The 18930-nt window shown below is 50.1% G+C and overlaps 1 protein-coding gene across 6 annotated transcripts in view; it reads left to right on the plus strand.

Moving 5' to 3' along the window:
* Window positions 1-12956: 12956 nt before the first annotated feature.
* Window positions 12957-18930, plus strand: part of NUGGC (nuclear GTPase, germinal center associated) — a 1337967-nt gene continuing 1331993 nt past the window's right edge. For 3 of the 6 annotated variants that reach the window (XR_014961415.1, XM_085604516.1, XM_085604517.1), the window contains exon 1: window positions 13242-13463. Coding sequence is in view for 2 of the 6 variants with exons in the window: in XM_085604516.1 (XP_085460642.1) it covers window positions 13310-13463 (154 nt within the window). In the remaining 4 variants the exon portion in view is untranslated. Of the gene's footprint in view, window positions 13089-13241; window positions 13464-18930 lie in introns of those variants that run through there. The other 3 variants (XM_085604518.1, XM_085604519.1, XM_085604521.1) reach the window with 3 other exon arrangements.

The raw sequence follows: 18930 nt of genomic DNA on the forward strand, positions 1-18930 counted from the left end.
GCGATAAGACCCACACTCATCTGGCGGCTTACCTGGTTTAGGGATGGCGACGATCACCGCTTCTCTCATCGTTGGTGGCATTGTGCCGGATTCGCACGTGTCATCAAAAAGCGTTGAGAGGTGTGGGAGTAGTAAATCGGAAAAAGGTCTTATAGAAGCCAACGGTTAGGCCGTCCGCCCCTGGGCCGCTAGATGCTTTCATTCCTGACAGGGCCAGTAAAATTTTGTCTTTTTCTATGGGTCGCATAAGAAACTCACGGTAGGTGTTTGTAAGAAATGGCAATTTGATATGCTCAAAATAGTCAAGGATTTCCTCCTCCGTACCGGAAGACCGGGAAGTGTATAATTCCTCGTAAAATTGTTTAAACCTATCTGCTATATCCGCTTCTTCGGATAACGACTCACCCTCCGCCGATTTAAGCTCAGTAATCAGCATTCTGCCGCGCTTAGCCTTCAGTACCTGCGCCAGTACAGAGCCAGGCCTGTCACCCTCCCCATAGGCTCGCGCTGTGGCATATTTGCCTAAATGTTTAAGTTCGCTGTCCGCGGCAGCCTGATATTTTCCCAACAGAACTTTTATTTCTCGCGATATTTCCTCGTCGTTACACGCTAATTGACATTTTTTCAAAGCGCCCAAATTCGTTTCCATATCGGCTAGTCTCTGACGGATAGAGCGGAGAACCCCCGAGTGCTTGGCCATGGCCACGCCTCGAATGTAAACTTTGAATACTTCCCATACGACCTGATAACTATCCACAGACCCCACATTAATGGTGAAAAACGTTTCTATAGCTTCAGCTAATTCTTCTTTAAAGAGAGGGTCTAACAATGAATAAGGGGGAAATTGCCAAGTAAATGGTGGAATAATCTTCCTAGGCGTGGCAAGAACCAGCAGAAGAGGAGAATGATCCGATAGAGTACGAGGAAGTACCATGCACTCCCGAGTGTGTACAATGAGCGATGAAGCGGCTAACCAGTAGTCTATATGAGCATGCAAATTGAAATAAGCAGAGTAGTGCGTGTAACCTCCTTTGTCTGGGTGTCGTGTACGCCAAACGTCGCACAGATCCATGCACACCATTGCACTCTCAAGTGCTCTAGCCTGCTGCAATGGGTCACCTCATCGGGCCCCCGTACCTGTCCAAATGTGGGTTTCTGACCAGATTAAAGTCCCCACTCCAGAGGAACTGTGCTTCCGGGTACCTACTTACAGCGCCTGCTAGTGTTGTGAAAAGCTCTGGGCAATCATAGTTAGGGCCATAGACATTCACTATAATTAAGTCAACGCCCCTCCCATGGCATCTAGAAATCATGAAGCGGACACTCTTGTCTGAGTCTAATTGGACCATTAAGTAGGCTGATCTAGGATTAACCCAGGTCAGGACCCCTCTTGCGTGTGTGGTGAAACCTGAGATGTTTATGTTATCTAACAGTCCTCTACAGCGTAGTAATGCGCTATTCAGTGGGAGGCGCGTCTCCTTAATTAGGGCTATATCAATATTCTGCCTATTCAAGTAGTTCAACACCTTACCTAATTTACGGTGGTCGTTAAGCCCCCGGACATTCCACGTGAGCGCGCGGAATCTAGCGTCTTCGGCACATTAGCATCACTGGGTCCCGCCAACGTATGTAGCAGTGCCTATAATGTATCCTGACCTATGCAGCTTATAATTAGTATGCACACCATGTAGTGACCAACATAAAACATTAAACAACCAATACAACAATACTGTTCCCTCTTCCCATCCTCCCCCCACCCACGACAGACCAGGCCCAACTTGGTCGCGAAGCATCCCCCAGAACATGCAATCCATCTCCCACCACCCCCCCAGTCAAAGATTACCACCCTAGTGTGATGCACTCGTGGGCGGATGTTGCTCTTCTTACATGGAAAAACAATGCAAACATTAAACAGCCCCGCCCCCCACACATCGTCCCAAACAGAAATACAGCATCACAATCCCAATGGCTACAGGCCACGACAATCGTACAGAACAAATATAGCGATTTCCCCACTAGGTCCTGGACCAAATGCCCCAAGAGTCCTGTACGGCCCACATTAAGAGTTCCAGAGTAGTCTCTATGTAGCCCACTCCTAAGCGCCTCACCAAATATTCTTCCCAGTCGGTTATGAACAACTTGTCGGGTGTCCCCCCTATCCGAAATCTGTGATAATTCTCGAGCTAAACCAATAGTGTCCCCTGTCCAGATAGTTGTGAACAGGCTGCCAGGGGCCGCAAGTAGTAGTACCCAGAGCACCTACAAGTCCACCCCCCTCTCATTTTCAAACCCCAAGGCCATACTTATAATTAAGCAGCAGTCCGCCACAGTTAGTCTTGGTCCTCCAGGGAACCACCAGCCACCTCGTCGAGCAGTTGCCGTTCCGGACTGTGGCGTTGTTCTTTGGACCAGCCCTTTAGAGCCTTTTGCAATGACTTTGGAACCGTAAAGATGTGGGAACAGCCCTGCCTGTTGACCCGAAGTTTATCAGGATACAACATGGCGTAGTCTATGCCCAGATCACGCAGCTATTTTTTCATAGGGACAAACTATTGGCACGCCTCCTGCACACGGATAGTGAAGTCCGGAAATAGCGATATCGCGGATCCTTTGTAGGCCAATGACTGCTTGTCCCTCGCCAATCTCAGGGCTGTGTCTCTGTCACGATAATTGAGCAGTTTTGCGATAATCTGTCGCGGTGGTGCCCCCGGGGGCGGGCGAGGCCCCAGGGAGTGATGCGCTTTCTCCACCACAAACATAGTGGAGAAGACCCCTTCTCCCAACACCGTGACCAACAGCCTCTCAATAAATTGTCTCATGTTACCAGTCGGGGTGGACTCCGGAAGGCCAGTGATTCTGAGGTTACAGCGGCGAGAACGCGCTTCCAAGTCCTCTGTTTTATCTTGAAGGACACGCAGGACTCTCCCAAGCTGCTTATGATCAGTATCAAGCGTGGTGTGTGCTTCCTCCACCTCAGTAAGCCTCCGCTCTGACATGTCCAATCGATCAGCGTGTTTGTCGAAGCGCTCAACCATTCTATCCATCCTGTAGGAGAGAGTGCCCATTTTCGTACCCAGGGAGGTGATGCCGCTCTGCAGGCTCTTCTCCATGGCCAAAAGCATGCACCGGATGTCAGGGCTGGGGTCTTCAGTCGCGGGGGCCTGCATCCAAGCAGCCTCATCCGTAGAGGCATCATGTGATTTCTACCGCTTCTGCTCGAAAGAGAGTTTGGGCTGCACTCTATCTACTCTGCCCATTATCGCTATCAGAAGGCCCCTCAGGCAGGACTCTGTCACTCTGCAGCACTGGAGCCCAGAACACAATACGACAGGAATGACCGTGAGGCACTCCAACCCTCAACGGTATCTGGTCGTCTTAATGGGCAGTACCCCCAAGCAGAGTGGCACTGAAGACTTTCTCCCAAATGTCGGCCCACGACGGCAGACTCACCCACCAGATCACAGGACAACGTGCTAATGTGTTGCGTCCAGGTTTGCGCGCCCAGTGCAGGTCTCAAATACCAGCGGGCATGTACACCGCCGCACCTTGGGCGTCACCCAATTTCACCACTCAGTCCTGTGCAACACCGCAGGGGCTCCACGCTGCGCCCCACAGGAGACCCAACACAAAGCAAGATTACCACTGCAAAGGGTAGAACAACAGGTCTGCCTTGTTGACACTCCAAATTGCATGCGCCTCTCAGTTCCGAGCCCACCGTGTGTGTACAGGCCGCGCCAGGGGGCTCAGCAGACCCAGGGACCCCCGCGTCGCCTTGGTCCCGTGGCGGCTAATGCTCCAGTCTGCACTCTCCTGCTGACATATATGCCGCCCCGATCTCCCCCAATCCAGGCTCGGGGATCCGGGGCCTACAAGGCGGGCAACTTCAGGGCTACGTAGCTTCATCGTTCCCGGTCATAGAAGAACCGGAGTGCAACCTTTGCGTTCCCAGCATGTTCCGAAAAGCAAGCCTCGCCAGTACGCTCGTTATTAGAAAGCAATGCTGTCGGATATCTGCCAGATGTTAGGACGATGTTACGGAGCTACAGGCTCAAGCGGCCATCTTGGTCGCGAGCAGGCTCCGCTCCCCGTCTTTAAAGAGTTGTAATTGACACTATACTGATGCAGTCCATAGTAACTAAGGCCATTACTAGCTGTCTCTAGAGCCATGCACAAAGACAGACTTAAGTACCTTAAGCCATCACTAGAATTTCCTTGGGCGAGGCACTGGGAAGGAAGCATTACCTTTAGCAGTTACTAGAGGTCCACTGAGTCAGACACAAGGGCAGGATGCAGTAGCTTAGGCCATTTCCAGCTGTCTCTTGAGACAGACTCATGCCCATTCTGTAGCGCCTTTAGCTGTTTCTTGATTCTCCCTGAGCCCGACACAAAGACTAGCTGTTAGCAGGGGCCCCTTCAAATGAAGGCTGCAGTACTTTCGTTACAAGAGGACCCCTGAGTCAATCAAAAGGCTTTTATGTAGAACACTGCACCATCCTCCTATGCGGTTACTGGAGATCCTTAGAGTGAAAGTATAAGACCTTATCCACTACATTGCAGGTGATTCTCTACTAGAGATTCTTTTAGACAGACACACATGCTTGCTGTATCAGGCTGAAGAACTTTAAGCAATTATTAGAAGTTCCACAGTCTTTCACCGCCGAGAAAACTGACACAAATGCCAAATGAACAATAATACATAGACACATGATACACCAGCTGTCTAGTCTGCTTGTCATATTTATTGGGATTTGTTGTTCTAGACCTGCCTATTAATTTTAACACTGTAGTTTATTACTAAGGTTTGTAACATTGTAAAACTTAAAATATCCAGTTACGGGGGGCGTGGCCTAGTGAGCCATCATGGCGGACGTGTGCTAGGAGAGCCCCGGTCCACCACCATGCCTGAATTGAACCTGGCAGGCGTTGTGAACCAAGGACTATCGCTTTTGCCGAGTCTTGGGGCCCGGAGCAGCTGGTATCATTGCTGGGTACGGGGGACCTGAGACGGAGGCCGCGCAACCAGGGGGGCTGCCGAGGCCGATAGCAGACGGGCTGCCTGGGTGGTGCTGGCCCTTCCGGTGCCACGGAGTTCCGGAGCCACTTGTGCAGTGACGGACATCTGGGGCCTGCTGGGTGCCTGCTGGGCACAGACTGAGCCTCCCCCCCCCGCCGGTGCAAGTGCGGTGAGTGCACGGTGCGGCGACCGCATCGGGCCGCGTGGGTGTGCGCGGCCAGACCGGGGGCCTTCCGCTGCCACCCTCAATCTACATCGGACCAGCTACGAAGGCTCCCCTGAGCTGGAAGCCCTGCTTACTGCATATTCTCCCCGTGGCGGAAGAGGCCCACATCGGCGGTCGTACCGGGCCTACTAGAGTGTCGTGACAGCGCTCCCTGGCGGCCGCGACGTGCCCCCTGCCACCCCCCCGTGAACAGTATGTAACTAATCAGCGGCTGTGTCGGGCCGCGTGGAGGGTGTACTCGGTCTCCTCTGCATGGAGCGAGACTCCTGGGATCTGTAGGTGCCTGGTGGGGGGCCTAGGAGTCCTGCCTATACATTGATATCTGGGAGGCCAGACGCTTGGAGCCGCCTTCACGTCGAAGTCGCGCTTGCCACTCTGCTGGTGGAGCTGGAGTTGGGTACAGTCTTGAGCTTCCCGGTGGGAGGCTGAACGCAGCAGATATCTCCTCCACTTGGTGGGCTCAACACGGCGGTCGATCGGGCCGTGTGGGCTCGACACCAGGGTCCAGTCAAAGACTGCAAAGCCACCATTTCTACGTTGTATGCAGGTCCCTGAGGAGCCGTGGTGTGACTGTGTGTGCCCCATCCCCCGGTGCACTTGGCTGGACGCGGCGCCTAGAGTAGACTATTTGACTGTGCAAGGGCCCGGTGAGTGGTGTGCGGCTCCTCCGGGGCCCTTGGTGTGTGGAGTTCAGGCGCTCCCCCTTCATCTTGCTTTAGAACCCATCCCAGGATCGGCAGTGAGGCCGTGCCAGCAGAAGAGAGCCCCTCGATAGACGCTGGACTTGGGCGTTGGGGTCCTGGCCAAAGTGTTCGGACTGTGGCATACTACCTCCCCCCGATGGCATGTTGGGGCCCCATAATATCCAGAGTTTGAAGTACAAGGGGCGGGCACGACGCCCCCTAACCCGCAGGGAGGCCTTGGATTGACCTTGACGAGGGATCGGCCGGGTGGTGGATCCTCAAAGCAGAGTACAATGGACAAATTCACGGGCCCCGGGGCCTCTGCCATGGCGTTGGGGGGGACACCTGGCGATGTGCCCGATAATGCAGACCTCCTTGCAGCCATCACCCAGTCGTGAGACGCCCTAGATGCCAAGATAGGAGAGGTTGGCTCAGACATCATGCTGCTGCGTCAAGATCTACACAATGCGGTAGCATGGATCACGGAGACTGAGACAAGGGTCTCTGGGGTGGAAGATGTGGTAGAGACTCTGCAGAAGCGAGTGGCCTCCCTGGAGACAATTCAACGTGGGCTGGCGTCCTGGGTGGAGGATGCGGAGGGAAGGGCCCGCCGCAATAATCTTCGGCTTCTTGGATTTCTGGAGGGATGCGAGGAGGGTGGTATGGAGCAGTTCCTCACCCAGTGGCTTGGGAGTTGGCCCCCTCCGGGGTCATTGTCCAAGTGTTTCGTGGTGGAGGGCGCTCACAGGGCGCTGACTCAGAAGCCCCCGCCTGGTGCTCACCCGAGACCTGTCATTGCGAAAATACTAAGCTACCACGACCGTGGCATTATCCTGACACAAGCTAGGGCCAAGGAACCACTGTTGTTTGACAATGCCCGCATCCTCATATTCCCGGACTATACTAAGATGGTCCAACAACCCAGGCAGTCTTTTATGGCAGCAAAGGCCCGGCTTCGAGAGCTCAAACTCCTCTATGCCCTATTATACCCGGCCAGACTGCGGGTGGTCTATCGCCCTCGCACTGATTCTTGATTCTCCGGAGGAGGTCTTCCACTGGACGGACGAGACGGTGCGTCTTCACCCACACACACCGCCCCGGAGAGACTCTGACTCCTCATCGAGCGAGATGGTCCGGAAACAACCGATACTAAAGGGGAAATCCAGGTCCAGGCGCAGGTCCCAGTCATGTAGCACTTCATCCCGAGCTGCGTCGGCCCAGCAGCTGCCTATTACATCAGACTAACTTGTTTGGGGGGGGGGGGGGGGTTTGTAGTTTGTACTTCCATAGTTCCTTGATATGTTTGCCTTGACCGGGGTAGCACAATTGAGGGCCGATATCCCTGCAACACGTTAGTTGGTAGGGAAAGGGCCAGCTGACAATGGGCTGTATGTTGGGGATCCATTGGCGGGCGGGGGGACCTCCTGCTGTGGTCTCCCGTGCGCCGCCACAGATACTTCATCGTTTATGAGGTATAGGGTGGGGGGGGGTGCTGGGGGGCTGTTTGGGGGTGGAGGGGGTTCTGTTGTTTGATCGCACTGGCCTACGCTGCATCAGAGGCATCTTATCCGGACCACGTATTCGTGCCTGGTACGCATCCATTCCTCGACCTTTTTCATGGCTGGGCCCCTTAAACTAATGAGTTGGAATGTCAGGGGGGCGTTGGATAAAATTAAGTGGGGCACAATATTGAAGCAGGCGAAGCGAGCACATGCAGATGTTCTCATGCTGCAGGAGACACATCTTATTGGGTCTAAGGCGTTATGTTTTCAACGATGTGGGTACATACATGTCTTTCACTCCGGGTTTGTAAGGGGATCCCGGGGGGTTGCGATACTGATCCATAGACGGGTCCCATACACACACATAAAGACTTGGAGAGATATGTAGGGTAGATATCTCTTCCTGCAGGGGCGGATAGGGACGGAATCCATAGTTTTGGGATGTGTTTATGCCCCTCCCCCCCTTTCTTGGAGCTTGGTGGAAAAGCTTATGACACTATTGACAGACATGCCTGATGGGTTAACTGCTGTGGGCGGAGACTGGAACGATGTGCTAGACATGGCTGGGGATCGCTGGAGGCCCGGGGGCCCGCCGGATGCCTGTAGGACTACTAAGCTACACTCAATGGTGGCGCGCCTGGATTGGGTGGACCCTTAGCGTCGCTTACTTGGGACGGCACAGGGCTATACATACTTGTCGGCTGTGCATGGCTCCTTCTCCCGCCTTGATTACATCTTTGTTCCCCGTGCCATGGATAGCAGGGTGGTCGCCGCGGGTATTCTTCCACGTGGTCTTTCAGACCAATCACCGATTACTCTTACAATGCATGTGGGTAGAGCGCCGCAGCAATTTCGGTGGCATCTCTCGGCGTGGAACCTCCAGAGAGATGACTATAGAGAACATATGGCGGAAGCCATCGACCAATTCTTGTCATCTAATGTTGGGACAGTAGAGGGGTGGACTGCCTCTGGAAGGCGATGAAGCCCACGCTTCAGGGTGTGGATATCTCATATTGCGCAGCGGCCCGCAGACTGCATAGGGAGTCCCTCGTTCAGGTGGAGGCAAAGCTATTGGAATTGGAATCTAGCAGCAGGGATAGCTCCATTCGACAGGCTCGCCGCCAACTCCTGTTGACACAGCAAGAATATGCCGATACTCTGTTAGACGAGGCCCGACATGCGTGGCTGGCGACCCGCAGTAGGATCTACCAGTGAGGGGATAAGTCCTGCAAATTACTGCATAGGTTGTGTCAGAGGTCGCTATATTCTCAGTCGCTCCCGGGCATTCTGGGCCCAGATGGGTCCGCCCTCTCGGACCCCTCCGTGAAAGCCGAAAGCTTTGCTATATATTATGCAGACCTTTATGCCCCTAGGGAATACCTCCCGGCAGCGGTAGTCGGTCGCTTCCTTGATGATTTGCCATCCAGGACCATCTCCAATGATGTTTCATCGAGGAGCTGGATCTCCCGCTCACAGAGGAGGAGCTGGGTGCGGCATTGGGTGAGATGCAGCCCGGGAAGGCCCCCGGGCATAATGGCTTCCCTTGTGAATTATTTAAACGCTATTTTCTGCAATTGGGGCCTCATCTCTGTAGAGTGGTTGAGGAGGCCAGGGAGCGGGGATGACTCCCTCGCGATTGGAGACACACGGAGATCGTAGTGTTTCATAAGCTCGGAAGACCACCGGACCAACATGCGTCGTATCGCCCCTTATCTCTTCTTAATGTGGAGGCCAAGGTGCTGGCCAAGGCTCTGGCCAATCGTCTTCGTGCTTCGTATTACATCTTTGGTTCATCCCGATCAGGCCGGGTTCATGCCTCAGCGGGCGACCCGCCACAATATTCGACGCGCCCACGTGGCAGTGGCAACAATCCAGTGGTTGGGGGAGCGGGCCGCGCTATTGCTTGCAGACATGGATAGGGCCTTTGATTCCCTCAGCTGGGTGTATTTATTTGCTCTCCTCCGTAGGTTACATTTTGGACCGCGCTTCCTGTCCTATCTAACTCTCCTATATACAGACCAGACTACGTCTGACCGGGTGGCGGGCTTTGTCTCATCCACGTTCTCTATTGGGCGGGGCACTAGGCAGGGTTGTCCGCTGCCCCCCTATTTGTTCGCTCTAGCGATGGAACCCTTAGCGTCCTGGGTACGGAATTAATGCCCAAGTGTCTGGTCTGGAGTGGGCGACGGGCCTGTCGGATCGCATTGCTTTGTATGCGGACGATGTCCTCTTCTTTCTCACGAATATCGATAGGACGGGACCGCACCTTCTGCGCATTATGCACATTTTTGGGGAGACCTCGGGTCTATATATGAACCCTCGCAAATCTACTCTATGGGGGGAGGGGCGGGTGCCGGTTCCTGGGCCCCCTCTGTTCAGGTGGCCTCTGGGGGATTGAAGTACGTAGGAGTGTTCATATCGGATTCATCACTCATCCCATGGGAAAGGAATCTAGTCCCTGTATGGGATCGCGTGCGCGAAGATCTTAAAGTCTGGTCCCACATGCCCCTATCAATATATGGTCGGTCGGCCATCTTTAAGATGGTGTCGCTTCCCCGCCTTGTCAGTTGGGGTTTAGAAGTAACATCGGCACTGTTGAGCAGTGCCTCCACCTCAACTTGATCATTGGCAAATATAACATACCCAAAAAACACCTATATATTTAGCCTTTATGGATCTTACCTCGGCCTTTGACTTCGTCAACAGGTCACGGCTCTGGAACATCCTTTTAAATTACGGTCTGGACGAGCCCCTTGTACATTTTTTAGCCTACCTGCATAAAGACCTTCGAGCCTGGGTGCGCATTAGCAGGGATGGTGAGGTATCTAAAGACATTGAAGTCGGGAGAGGGGTTAGGCAGGGGTGTGTCCTGGCCCCTCTCCTATTTATCCTCTATATCAATGACCTGAACAAATCACTAGTAAAACTTACCCACGATGTCCTCTATATAAATGGCAACAAAATCCCCGCCCTGTTATATGCGGATGACGCGGTGTTAATGGGCCGCACCCCGAAAGCTCTCCGCATTTTGGCCCGGGGTTTTGTTGACTTTATAACCTGTTTGGACTTATGCACCAATTTAAAAAAATCTTTTTTAAGGGCGTGTGGATCGAAGAAGTATTTTAATTCATCAATTGTTTTAGATTCAAACAGTTTACAAAGCACTCGCACTTTCCCTTATTTAGGATTGGTTTTTGCATCAAACGGTCTGTTGGCTGACCATGTGGCCTACTGTGGGAGAAAGTTTTTCAATTCCACCAATATTATACTCGGTCTGCCTAAGCCTAGGAATACAGCGGTTGTATCTGCTACTGTTAAGATTTTCAAACTCCAATGTATTCCAATCGCTGCTTATGGCGCCGAAGTAAGGGGATTTACTAATAGTGGTAGCATCCAGGAAGAAGAAAACCGATTCTGCCGCACAATCCTGGGCGCCCCCATTTCTTCCACACAGTATGCTTGCCACTGCAAACTTAATTTGCCATACATTGAAGACTATATTAAAGCCCGTCCCTCATTATTCTGGCTTCGAGTCTGGAAATCCAGCGGCCCAACTTACTAGGGAGATTATATCCGATTGTCTAACATGTGATAAGGGGATGGAAATACCTTGGCTGGCCGCTGTTTACAAATGTTTAATCAGTGTGAACCATGAGCAGTTATTTCTAAACCCTTTAGACCTTGGAATCATCAGTAAAAAAATCTCTTGAAATGGCTTTATATGCATCTTACAGGAATGCTAGACATGATAAAGAGTCTAAGAAATCGTCTGTTGACAGATACATGCGCATTGAGAATATTTCCCACGTCCCGTCTGGCTACCTTCTAAAAACCTATTAGCCGTTGGGAAAGGGGTCTACTTTTCGGCTTAAGGATTGACACTATGAAATGTATGCTTTGTTTTCCAATGGAATATGATTTTAACCTTGCTCATCTCCCTTGTCCCTGCAATAGCCAACATAATCAATCTATGCTGCATTTTTTATTCTTCTGTGGCTATTATCTGATACTTACTAAAAGGTTTTTGATACCCTATTTTAAGGAAAGACTTGTGATTGATTATAAGGCAGCTTATGGGAAGGTTATTGCTTTGGAAGATGATGAGCTAATTTTTCAGGTGGGCTCTTTCCTGAAAGCGGCTGTGCGTACTCGTAAGTCTATGTGCCCCCCGTGAATTTTGCTCAATTCACTTGTCTTTTTAATTATTAATTTTAAACTCTTGGTATTTTAACACTCTGATGAATTGTTCCTCTTTATTATGCTTTCTTTTTTGCACATTGTACTACCAGAGGGTCCGTTTTTAATTGGAATCTTTTAATGTCCCCCCTGTCGGTGGTTAATTCTTATTGTATATGTTGTTGCCTGTCTGTACTGTTATAGATATATATTTGTATCCGAATAAAGATATTGAAATGAAATATTGAAATTAAATGAGAAGGGGTTGTGGCAGAATCTGGGTCAGACTATTTGCAAAAAAATATGCAAAAAGTTTACATTTGGATCAGAGTGAGGCAATCTATGCTATAGAGTGTAAGAATTACACTATACATAGATGTGCATTAGGAGTTTGGTGGGCTAAGTGGTGCAAGGAGTGTGGATTGAGATATGTGTGGAGCAGGTTGGGTTGAGTTAGGATTTGGCCGTGGGCTAATTAATCTGAGACCTGAGAGGGTCAGTGGTGCAGGCCAGAACTGGATTAGGAACTGGGAGGTGAATGTCGAGTGCTGGATTATGAGTTGAGTAGAGCAGAGAGGGGTCTGTGAGGGGCCTGAATTTGGACCAGAGCAGAGAAGGGCAGGTTGATAAATGTTACAATCTGGGTGGACAGAAAAAGAGCTGGGCGGTGCATGACAGGGGCAGGATCTGGGACCTTGTGCTGGTTCAGTACTGGATATGGTTGAGGGCTGGAATAGGAATGTGGGCAGGGAAGGGTTGGATTAGAATCCTGGTGGGGCAGGTGGTGCAGGACATTAATTGGCCGAGGGCTGGATTGGGAAGGACTAGTGAAAGTTCAGATCAGGGTACCGAATTGGCATCTGGGTGGCAAAAATAAGCTTTACGGACTCTTCGTGGGCTGGGCGGAGGCAGTTCCGGATTACCAGATAGGCAAAGCATGCACCATCCTATTGGCCCCACTACTTTTAAGGGGCCTGCGACAACGGATCAAAATAATATAGGTTTGATCTTGAAAGAAAATTGCAATCAAGCTTTCTTAAATATTGTTTCCAAAAGATAGAAAACACTGTAATGTACCCATTAACAATTTAAAGTACATAAACCAGAGACATCAAATTCACATAACCGTTTGTCTCTTAAAAGCTTATCGTCCGGCATCTATCCTTTTTAGGAGGGAAATGGGAGCATTGGGCATTAGGAAATAATTTGCGAGGGTGGGCGGAACTTCGACTGCCTAGGGGCCTCATGGGTTTATTCCGACACTGGGTGTAGGCTGGGACCCAGTGTGTGTTCGACTGGGCTGGATGTTTATGCTGGGTTGGGATCTAGGCGGGACTCTGCGGGCTGGGCTGTCACGGCCCCTCACTGTGCACGTGCACAGAGAGCCTGGGTAGAGGCAGGTAACGCTCGCCCGCAGTGGTAGTCCTAGAGGTGAAAGTGTGGAAGAGGAGGGGAACGAGCAGCATCGCTACGAGTTTTCAAGAGAGGTAAGGTCCTCAACTATTTAACCCTGTCCAGTGAGGGACTGTGGGTCCCATTTCCACTTTGAGTGACAGTCGGTCACGCACTATGAGCTCCGTCACTCTGCTGCTGATCCCACCCACACCTCCAGTTTCGATTCTCAGCGCGCGCCTCGCTCTGTGACGCAGTTGTTTGATACCTCCCGGGGCGCGAAAACCCCGTGACTCGTCCCGCTGGCTCGCGACGGATGCCGTCTGTGTACGAAGTGAAAGCAGCGCGCTGTAGCGTGGGAGCGCGAGACCCGGGTTCAAGGGGCGGGGCAGCGCGCGGCCACCTCCGTGTCTCGAGAGCTGCGCAGACTGCAAAAGCTGGAGCGTCCGTCTGCGAGAGTGAGTGCCCCGGTAAGAACGCGCGTAGTGGACCACTGTGAAGAGTGAGTGCACTCCGCCGTGGTGCGAGTGCACTAGCAGGAGTGCGTCAAGTGTCAGTGAGTGCGTGCTAGAATTGATGACCAGGCGTCCTGTAACTTTATGTTCACATAAATACAGCCATGTCACGATTTTTGGAAGAGGGTCGGGTGAGCAAGCGCATTATTCCATGTTGTGCAGCCTCACGTTTACATCTGCCTTCTTACCAGGCCAGGGATAAGCACCTAACTTGTTTAGGGCCGCCTACTTGTGCTGCTTCACTTCTTCACCCAGCAGGATGTAACGAGGAATGAATTGCATCTTACGGGCCCATATACCCAAGGCCTGGACCACCAGCAGCCTGCACATGGAATCCATCACTACTGGGTGGTACTGGGACAAAAATATGCCCGTGCACCAAATTAAAAGTGGCCCACATTAGCGGAGCATATAGTTAAAAATTTATAATATATGCGGAATATAAAGTAAAAACCAGCCCTTTGGGCGGCACTGCCTGATTGTCCTATAGGTCAGTCCGACCCTGTACTACAGCATGGGTCGGGTGTTATTTAATTTAAATCCAATTTGAGAGATATATATAGAACTATTTCAAATTTGATTCTTTATAGCTCTCCTCATCCCAGTGCAGGGTGTCCGAGTGCATTCATCACACACGGAGACAATAAATCACACCAGTGTGTACATCAATGTACAGGAACTGCCACATTAGACAAAGAGGGTTATAAGGTGTGGTATTCACATATCATCTTTAATGATGGGTATTGTATGTTAATAGTGCATGGGCAGAAGAGATACAATGTCAGAATTTAAAATGGAACTCCATGTTTGAGATTGTTTGTAAGAATAAGACTTTATTACTTTACAATGAATTTCTTTTTTAGCAACCTTAGAATAACAGTTTGGGGAAAAAAATGTTTCTAAACCCATGCCTTGTAGTTTGCATGCAGCTCTTTGATGCTTACTGTGCTATATTATGATTGCAATTTATGAACTGCAAGTAACAAAAAGATAACTGTTTGAAGCAGTAACACTTACCTGTCTAGATAAAATACAAAACTCTGATCTTCACGTTACTCCGTGTGCTTTGCAGCAGGTACAGTAACTCTCTATGCTACTTAATGAATCAAAACTGGGACTAGACCAAGGGTCTCCAATGAGTAGCTCGGGAGCTACTGGTAGCTCACCAGTATCTTCAAAGTAGGTGAAGTCAAGCCCAGTATCAAATTCAGAGAGTAGGTGCCAATTAAAGAAGGCAGCACTGTACCTCTCAATACCCTTAGCGTGACAGCCAGCCAAACCTGTGGCAGTAACTTATACTAACACTCAAACACACACTGTGTCGGCCTGTAAGGACTGCCACATGAAAGTCTGTATCCAATCTCAATATAACTAAGCCACAAGGAGATTGACCATGGTTTAGGCTCTGCTTTGTCAGTCACAACGTGTGTGAACAGTGGACCATAAAATGAATGTGGCAGTAGTAGCCTGAGCAGTAATCCCTGTTGACCCACTGTTGGAAGTGGGAGTCCTTATCCCTCACTGCTGCCACCAAATGCTGGAGGCGGGAGTCCCCCGACCCCTCGTTTCAACGTTAGGCTAAGTAAGGACACTGTCTGAGATAGCCCTGCTCAACCCCCTTAGTAGATTGGCACTAGCAGCCAGGCTTATCTCCAAGGCACGAGTGTACAGTATGTGCAACCACACTCACAGTAACCCACTGATGTCACCACAAATAGACTCCACACAAGTTTTTATAAAATGAGTAATCTTTATATAAGAAGTTATACGATATGACCACACAATACAAAATCAACATGTAAGAATGGGTAGTATTCTTTCCGGTGTGTTGGTAGGTTCTAATCCCAACCACCGCTTCTAACCAACAGTTAAGCCCACTTCTAACCGTTTCCAAAAGGTTAGGCAAGTCGTAGTGCTAGAATCACACACGTTCCAAAGGAAGAAATACTGCAATGCGTTATGATATTCTCTTGTACTATGCAACGGAGAAACAATGCCATACGTAGCGCCACAGTCATGTACTTTGCAATAGAAGGAATAATGCAATGCGTATCACTACCAGCATGCCCTGTACCAGGAAGAAACAAAAGCAATGCGCCACGCTACAATGATGTATTGTGCAATGAAGAAATAATGCACTGCGCCATGTTATAATCGGGTATTGCGCAATGAAGAAATAATGCAATGCGCCACGTTACAATCGTACTCTGCAAGGGAAAAATAACGTAGGGCGTAGCGCACAAGCATGTAGTTCGTCAGGCACAAATGAGGTCAGGCGTCATACGACAGTTCGATAGTTCGTTAGCAGCAATAATGCAAAGTGTAATGCAACAATTTAGGTGCTCCGTTAACAGTGCCCCCAATATGGATCTATGATTACACAAAAGTATTGCTTCTGACTCCGGCCCCAGTACTGCCCCTCCTTGGTTCAGCACGGGCCGAGATCTGAGCCGAAGCAACAGGCTCGCGCAGCTGACAGAATCGAGAGGCCGAGAGAGTGTCCCTTTGGGCCTGCATCCCCACCCCAGGTGGTGATCCACGTTACCTGGGGGGGCGTGACCCCACTCTTCTTTCCTACTTCAGCGACTTGGGCCTTGATCCAGAACTCCGTCACGGGGTATGGCGAGCTCGGGCCAGCGGCTCAGCTGCTCTGAGGCTGCCAGTCCAGGCAGCTGTTATTTCACTCCGAGGGCCCGATGACTTGGCCCTACCTTCTGGCCGTCTCAGTGGACACCGAGACCCGCCCCTGTGCGTCCGAGTCTCACTTCTTCTTTCGGTGCACACAGCGTCCAGGCCAGGGGCGTAACACAAGCCCCCGCAGCCCCCGCAGTGCGGGGGGGCCCCGAGCAGCAGGGGGCCCCTCAGCACACAATACTTAGGTTTGAGAGCTCCGGATTAAATCCGGAGCGAGCGGGGCCCCCTCAACTGCTCATATAGAAGCATTGCACTCACTGTTCATTCAGGGCTGCAGTCACGGGGGAGCCTACAGTGGCCAGGACCCTCTTAATGTGGTTGTGGCCCCCTGAAACAGGTTAAGTTTTCCATTATTTGAAAAACAGGACTTGGGCTGGCTCCCCTGACACCCCCTCCCTCCCCCCATAAGTTATCTAAACACGCAATTACAGTGTTGAAGCGGGCTTTTTGTTTCGCTTTTCCGGATTCCTTGAGCTGGTTCGACTACGCATGCCTAACGTGTGTGCTTGCGCTGGGAAAGTGAAAGCATTGTGCACACCCCTCTTGAGTGCCTCAGTGAATGTGGAGAGCTGGCATACCGGCATGTGGAGAAGACGTAGTGTTCTACTGTGTATCTTGTGCTTGAATTACAAGCACAGGTTGGCCCAGTGAATGATGATTATTAGAACGAAAGCCCCAAATGCAGAGCACTGCCTCAGCAACCAAGTTTTGGACAAAGAACGAGACAGTGAGTTAGTTTCTTTTTATTGTTAAAAAGGTTAAGCAGAGCTCGCTGTGGAATGGGATAAGGGGCCTGCAAGTAAGGGAAGATTTCCTCTGCTCAGTGGGCCAGCAGGTCCTTTCTTCTGCAGACGTGTTTGTGTAATGTAGTTTGTAATCACTTTGCCATTTTTTAGAACTTTAGATTTTTCCTGTTTCATGATAGAAATTGTGTGTTCCCTTGTTTAGGCGATATATTGTTGGTCATCTTTTTAGTATTTAGTGTGTATCCTTGACTTGGGATGGTGGCACTTTGTTTGTGTGGCCGGAGTTCATTTGGGTGCTGGATGAAACCTGCAAACTGATAGTAGAGCACCAGCCATGCAGTTACTAAAATTAAAAGCTTGTCTATCAGGTCAAAATTATTTTGTTTGAAGAAAGTGATCAGCTTACCTTTTGGAGAATTCTGATTATTATCTTAAAATTATAAACATGTATTAGCAAAATTCCTGATTTTTTATGAATTGTAAACCTGATGTTTTGTCACAAAATGAATACGTGTCTGTGTGCACACACAAACACACAGAAACACATATTTGTGGAATAATCAACAGTGCTGTCTGCAGCTCTGCTTTCTTTTGCTTGACATTGACAAATTTGTGTATTTTGTAATTTCCTTACTATGCATTTTCAAATGAGAATTCCAGTTATAACATGTGACTTGGAATCTATCTAGAAGGAGCAGGAAGGCAAAGTGTCAGGAAGTAGGAATGCACAAGGGAAGAATGTTGCCAAGTGAAAATCCATTTACTGAACTGTCTGTATTATGTTTTGCATTTTAAATCTTAGAGTAATTGTGCTGAAAAAACACCACTTCATCAACAATTCCTTAAAATATTTTGGAGTGGGTGAAGCCGGAATATCACTTGGGTGGGTCAGCCTTCTATGGCACACTAGGAAAGTAGTGGACTATTATAGGAGTCCACTATCAGAACCCGTTTTGTTTTTCCATGTATTTGAGAATAATGTTGTGAAAACTCCATTTGGACTAATGTTTTCTAACCTTTCTGCGTGGGACAACATCTTCATGTACTCCAGTGGAAGTTAGCCTTGCTTGCTTGCCCAGTCGGTCCAATTCAGGGTTGATATTTACTTCCAAACACTTTAAAAAAAATCACCAGCCAACACTGATTAGAAGTGATCCCCCAAATACTCTGGATGGCATTGGATTCACTTGCTCTGTGCAGTGTACGGCTGGTATAAGACATTTTACTGGGGATGGTTTTAATTCCTAGTCTGGCCCTGCCTTCAGATGCTAGGGACTGCCGAGTGGCCAGGTCATGGTGCGATGGTATGCTTGTCAAGTCAGCTAGGGGTGCAGGTAGGCAGGAAGCTTCCTTTAGACAGGAAAGAAAACTGACCAGAGTGAGAGGTGGAAGCTGAGTGCAAAGCAAGTGCCTGCCTAGACATGCACCAACTCACCTCTACAGACAGGGTTATCATCTATAATCAGTAGAGAGGCTGCCCATGCTCCATGCCCATGCCCAAGATGGAGCTGTGCACATAAATCTGCTGTTTGGGCGTCATCAGCTTACTTTCTTCCCCTGCAGCCACTGCAATGTGTTGCGCAGTGCAGGATGGTGATGCTGCAGCAAATGCAGTAAGCTTTCAGTGCAACTGATGCACCATGCACTACCACCTACCAGTGTCTTCTGACTCAATCTTGAAGCTTGTTTAAGCCAGTGTCATCCACCTGCAGAGATGCAAGTGTTACCCACGTGTGGGTCCACATGCTGACAGCTATCATCATCCCTGACCAGAGTGTCTTTGCTCTGCACCGTTATTACACCATGTGCAGCCAACAGTGACAGACACAGGTTTACCCTCTCTGCTTCTCAGCCATGCAGGTCAACAGCATAGCAGGACCTACCCAAGGGCCTATAGTCAAACAACTCACAAAGCCTGACCACCACCGCCTAACGAAGGGGCCGCTGTAACCCAAGGCTGCCCTTCCTGCATGCAGTTGAGT

Source organism: Triturus cristatus, chromosome 5_1 (genome assembly GCF_964204655.1).
Source record: "Triturus cristatus chromosome 5_1, aTriCri1.1, whole genome shotgun sequence".
NCBI lineage: Eukaryota > Metazoa > Chordata > Amphibia > Caudata > Salamandridae > Triturus > Triturus cristatus.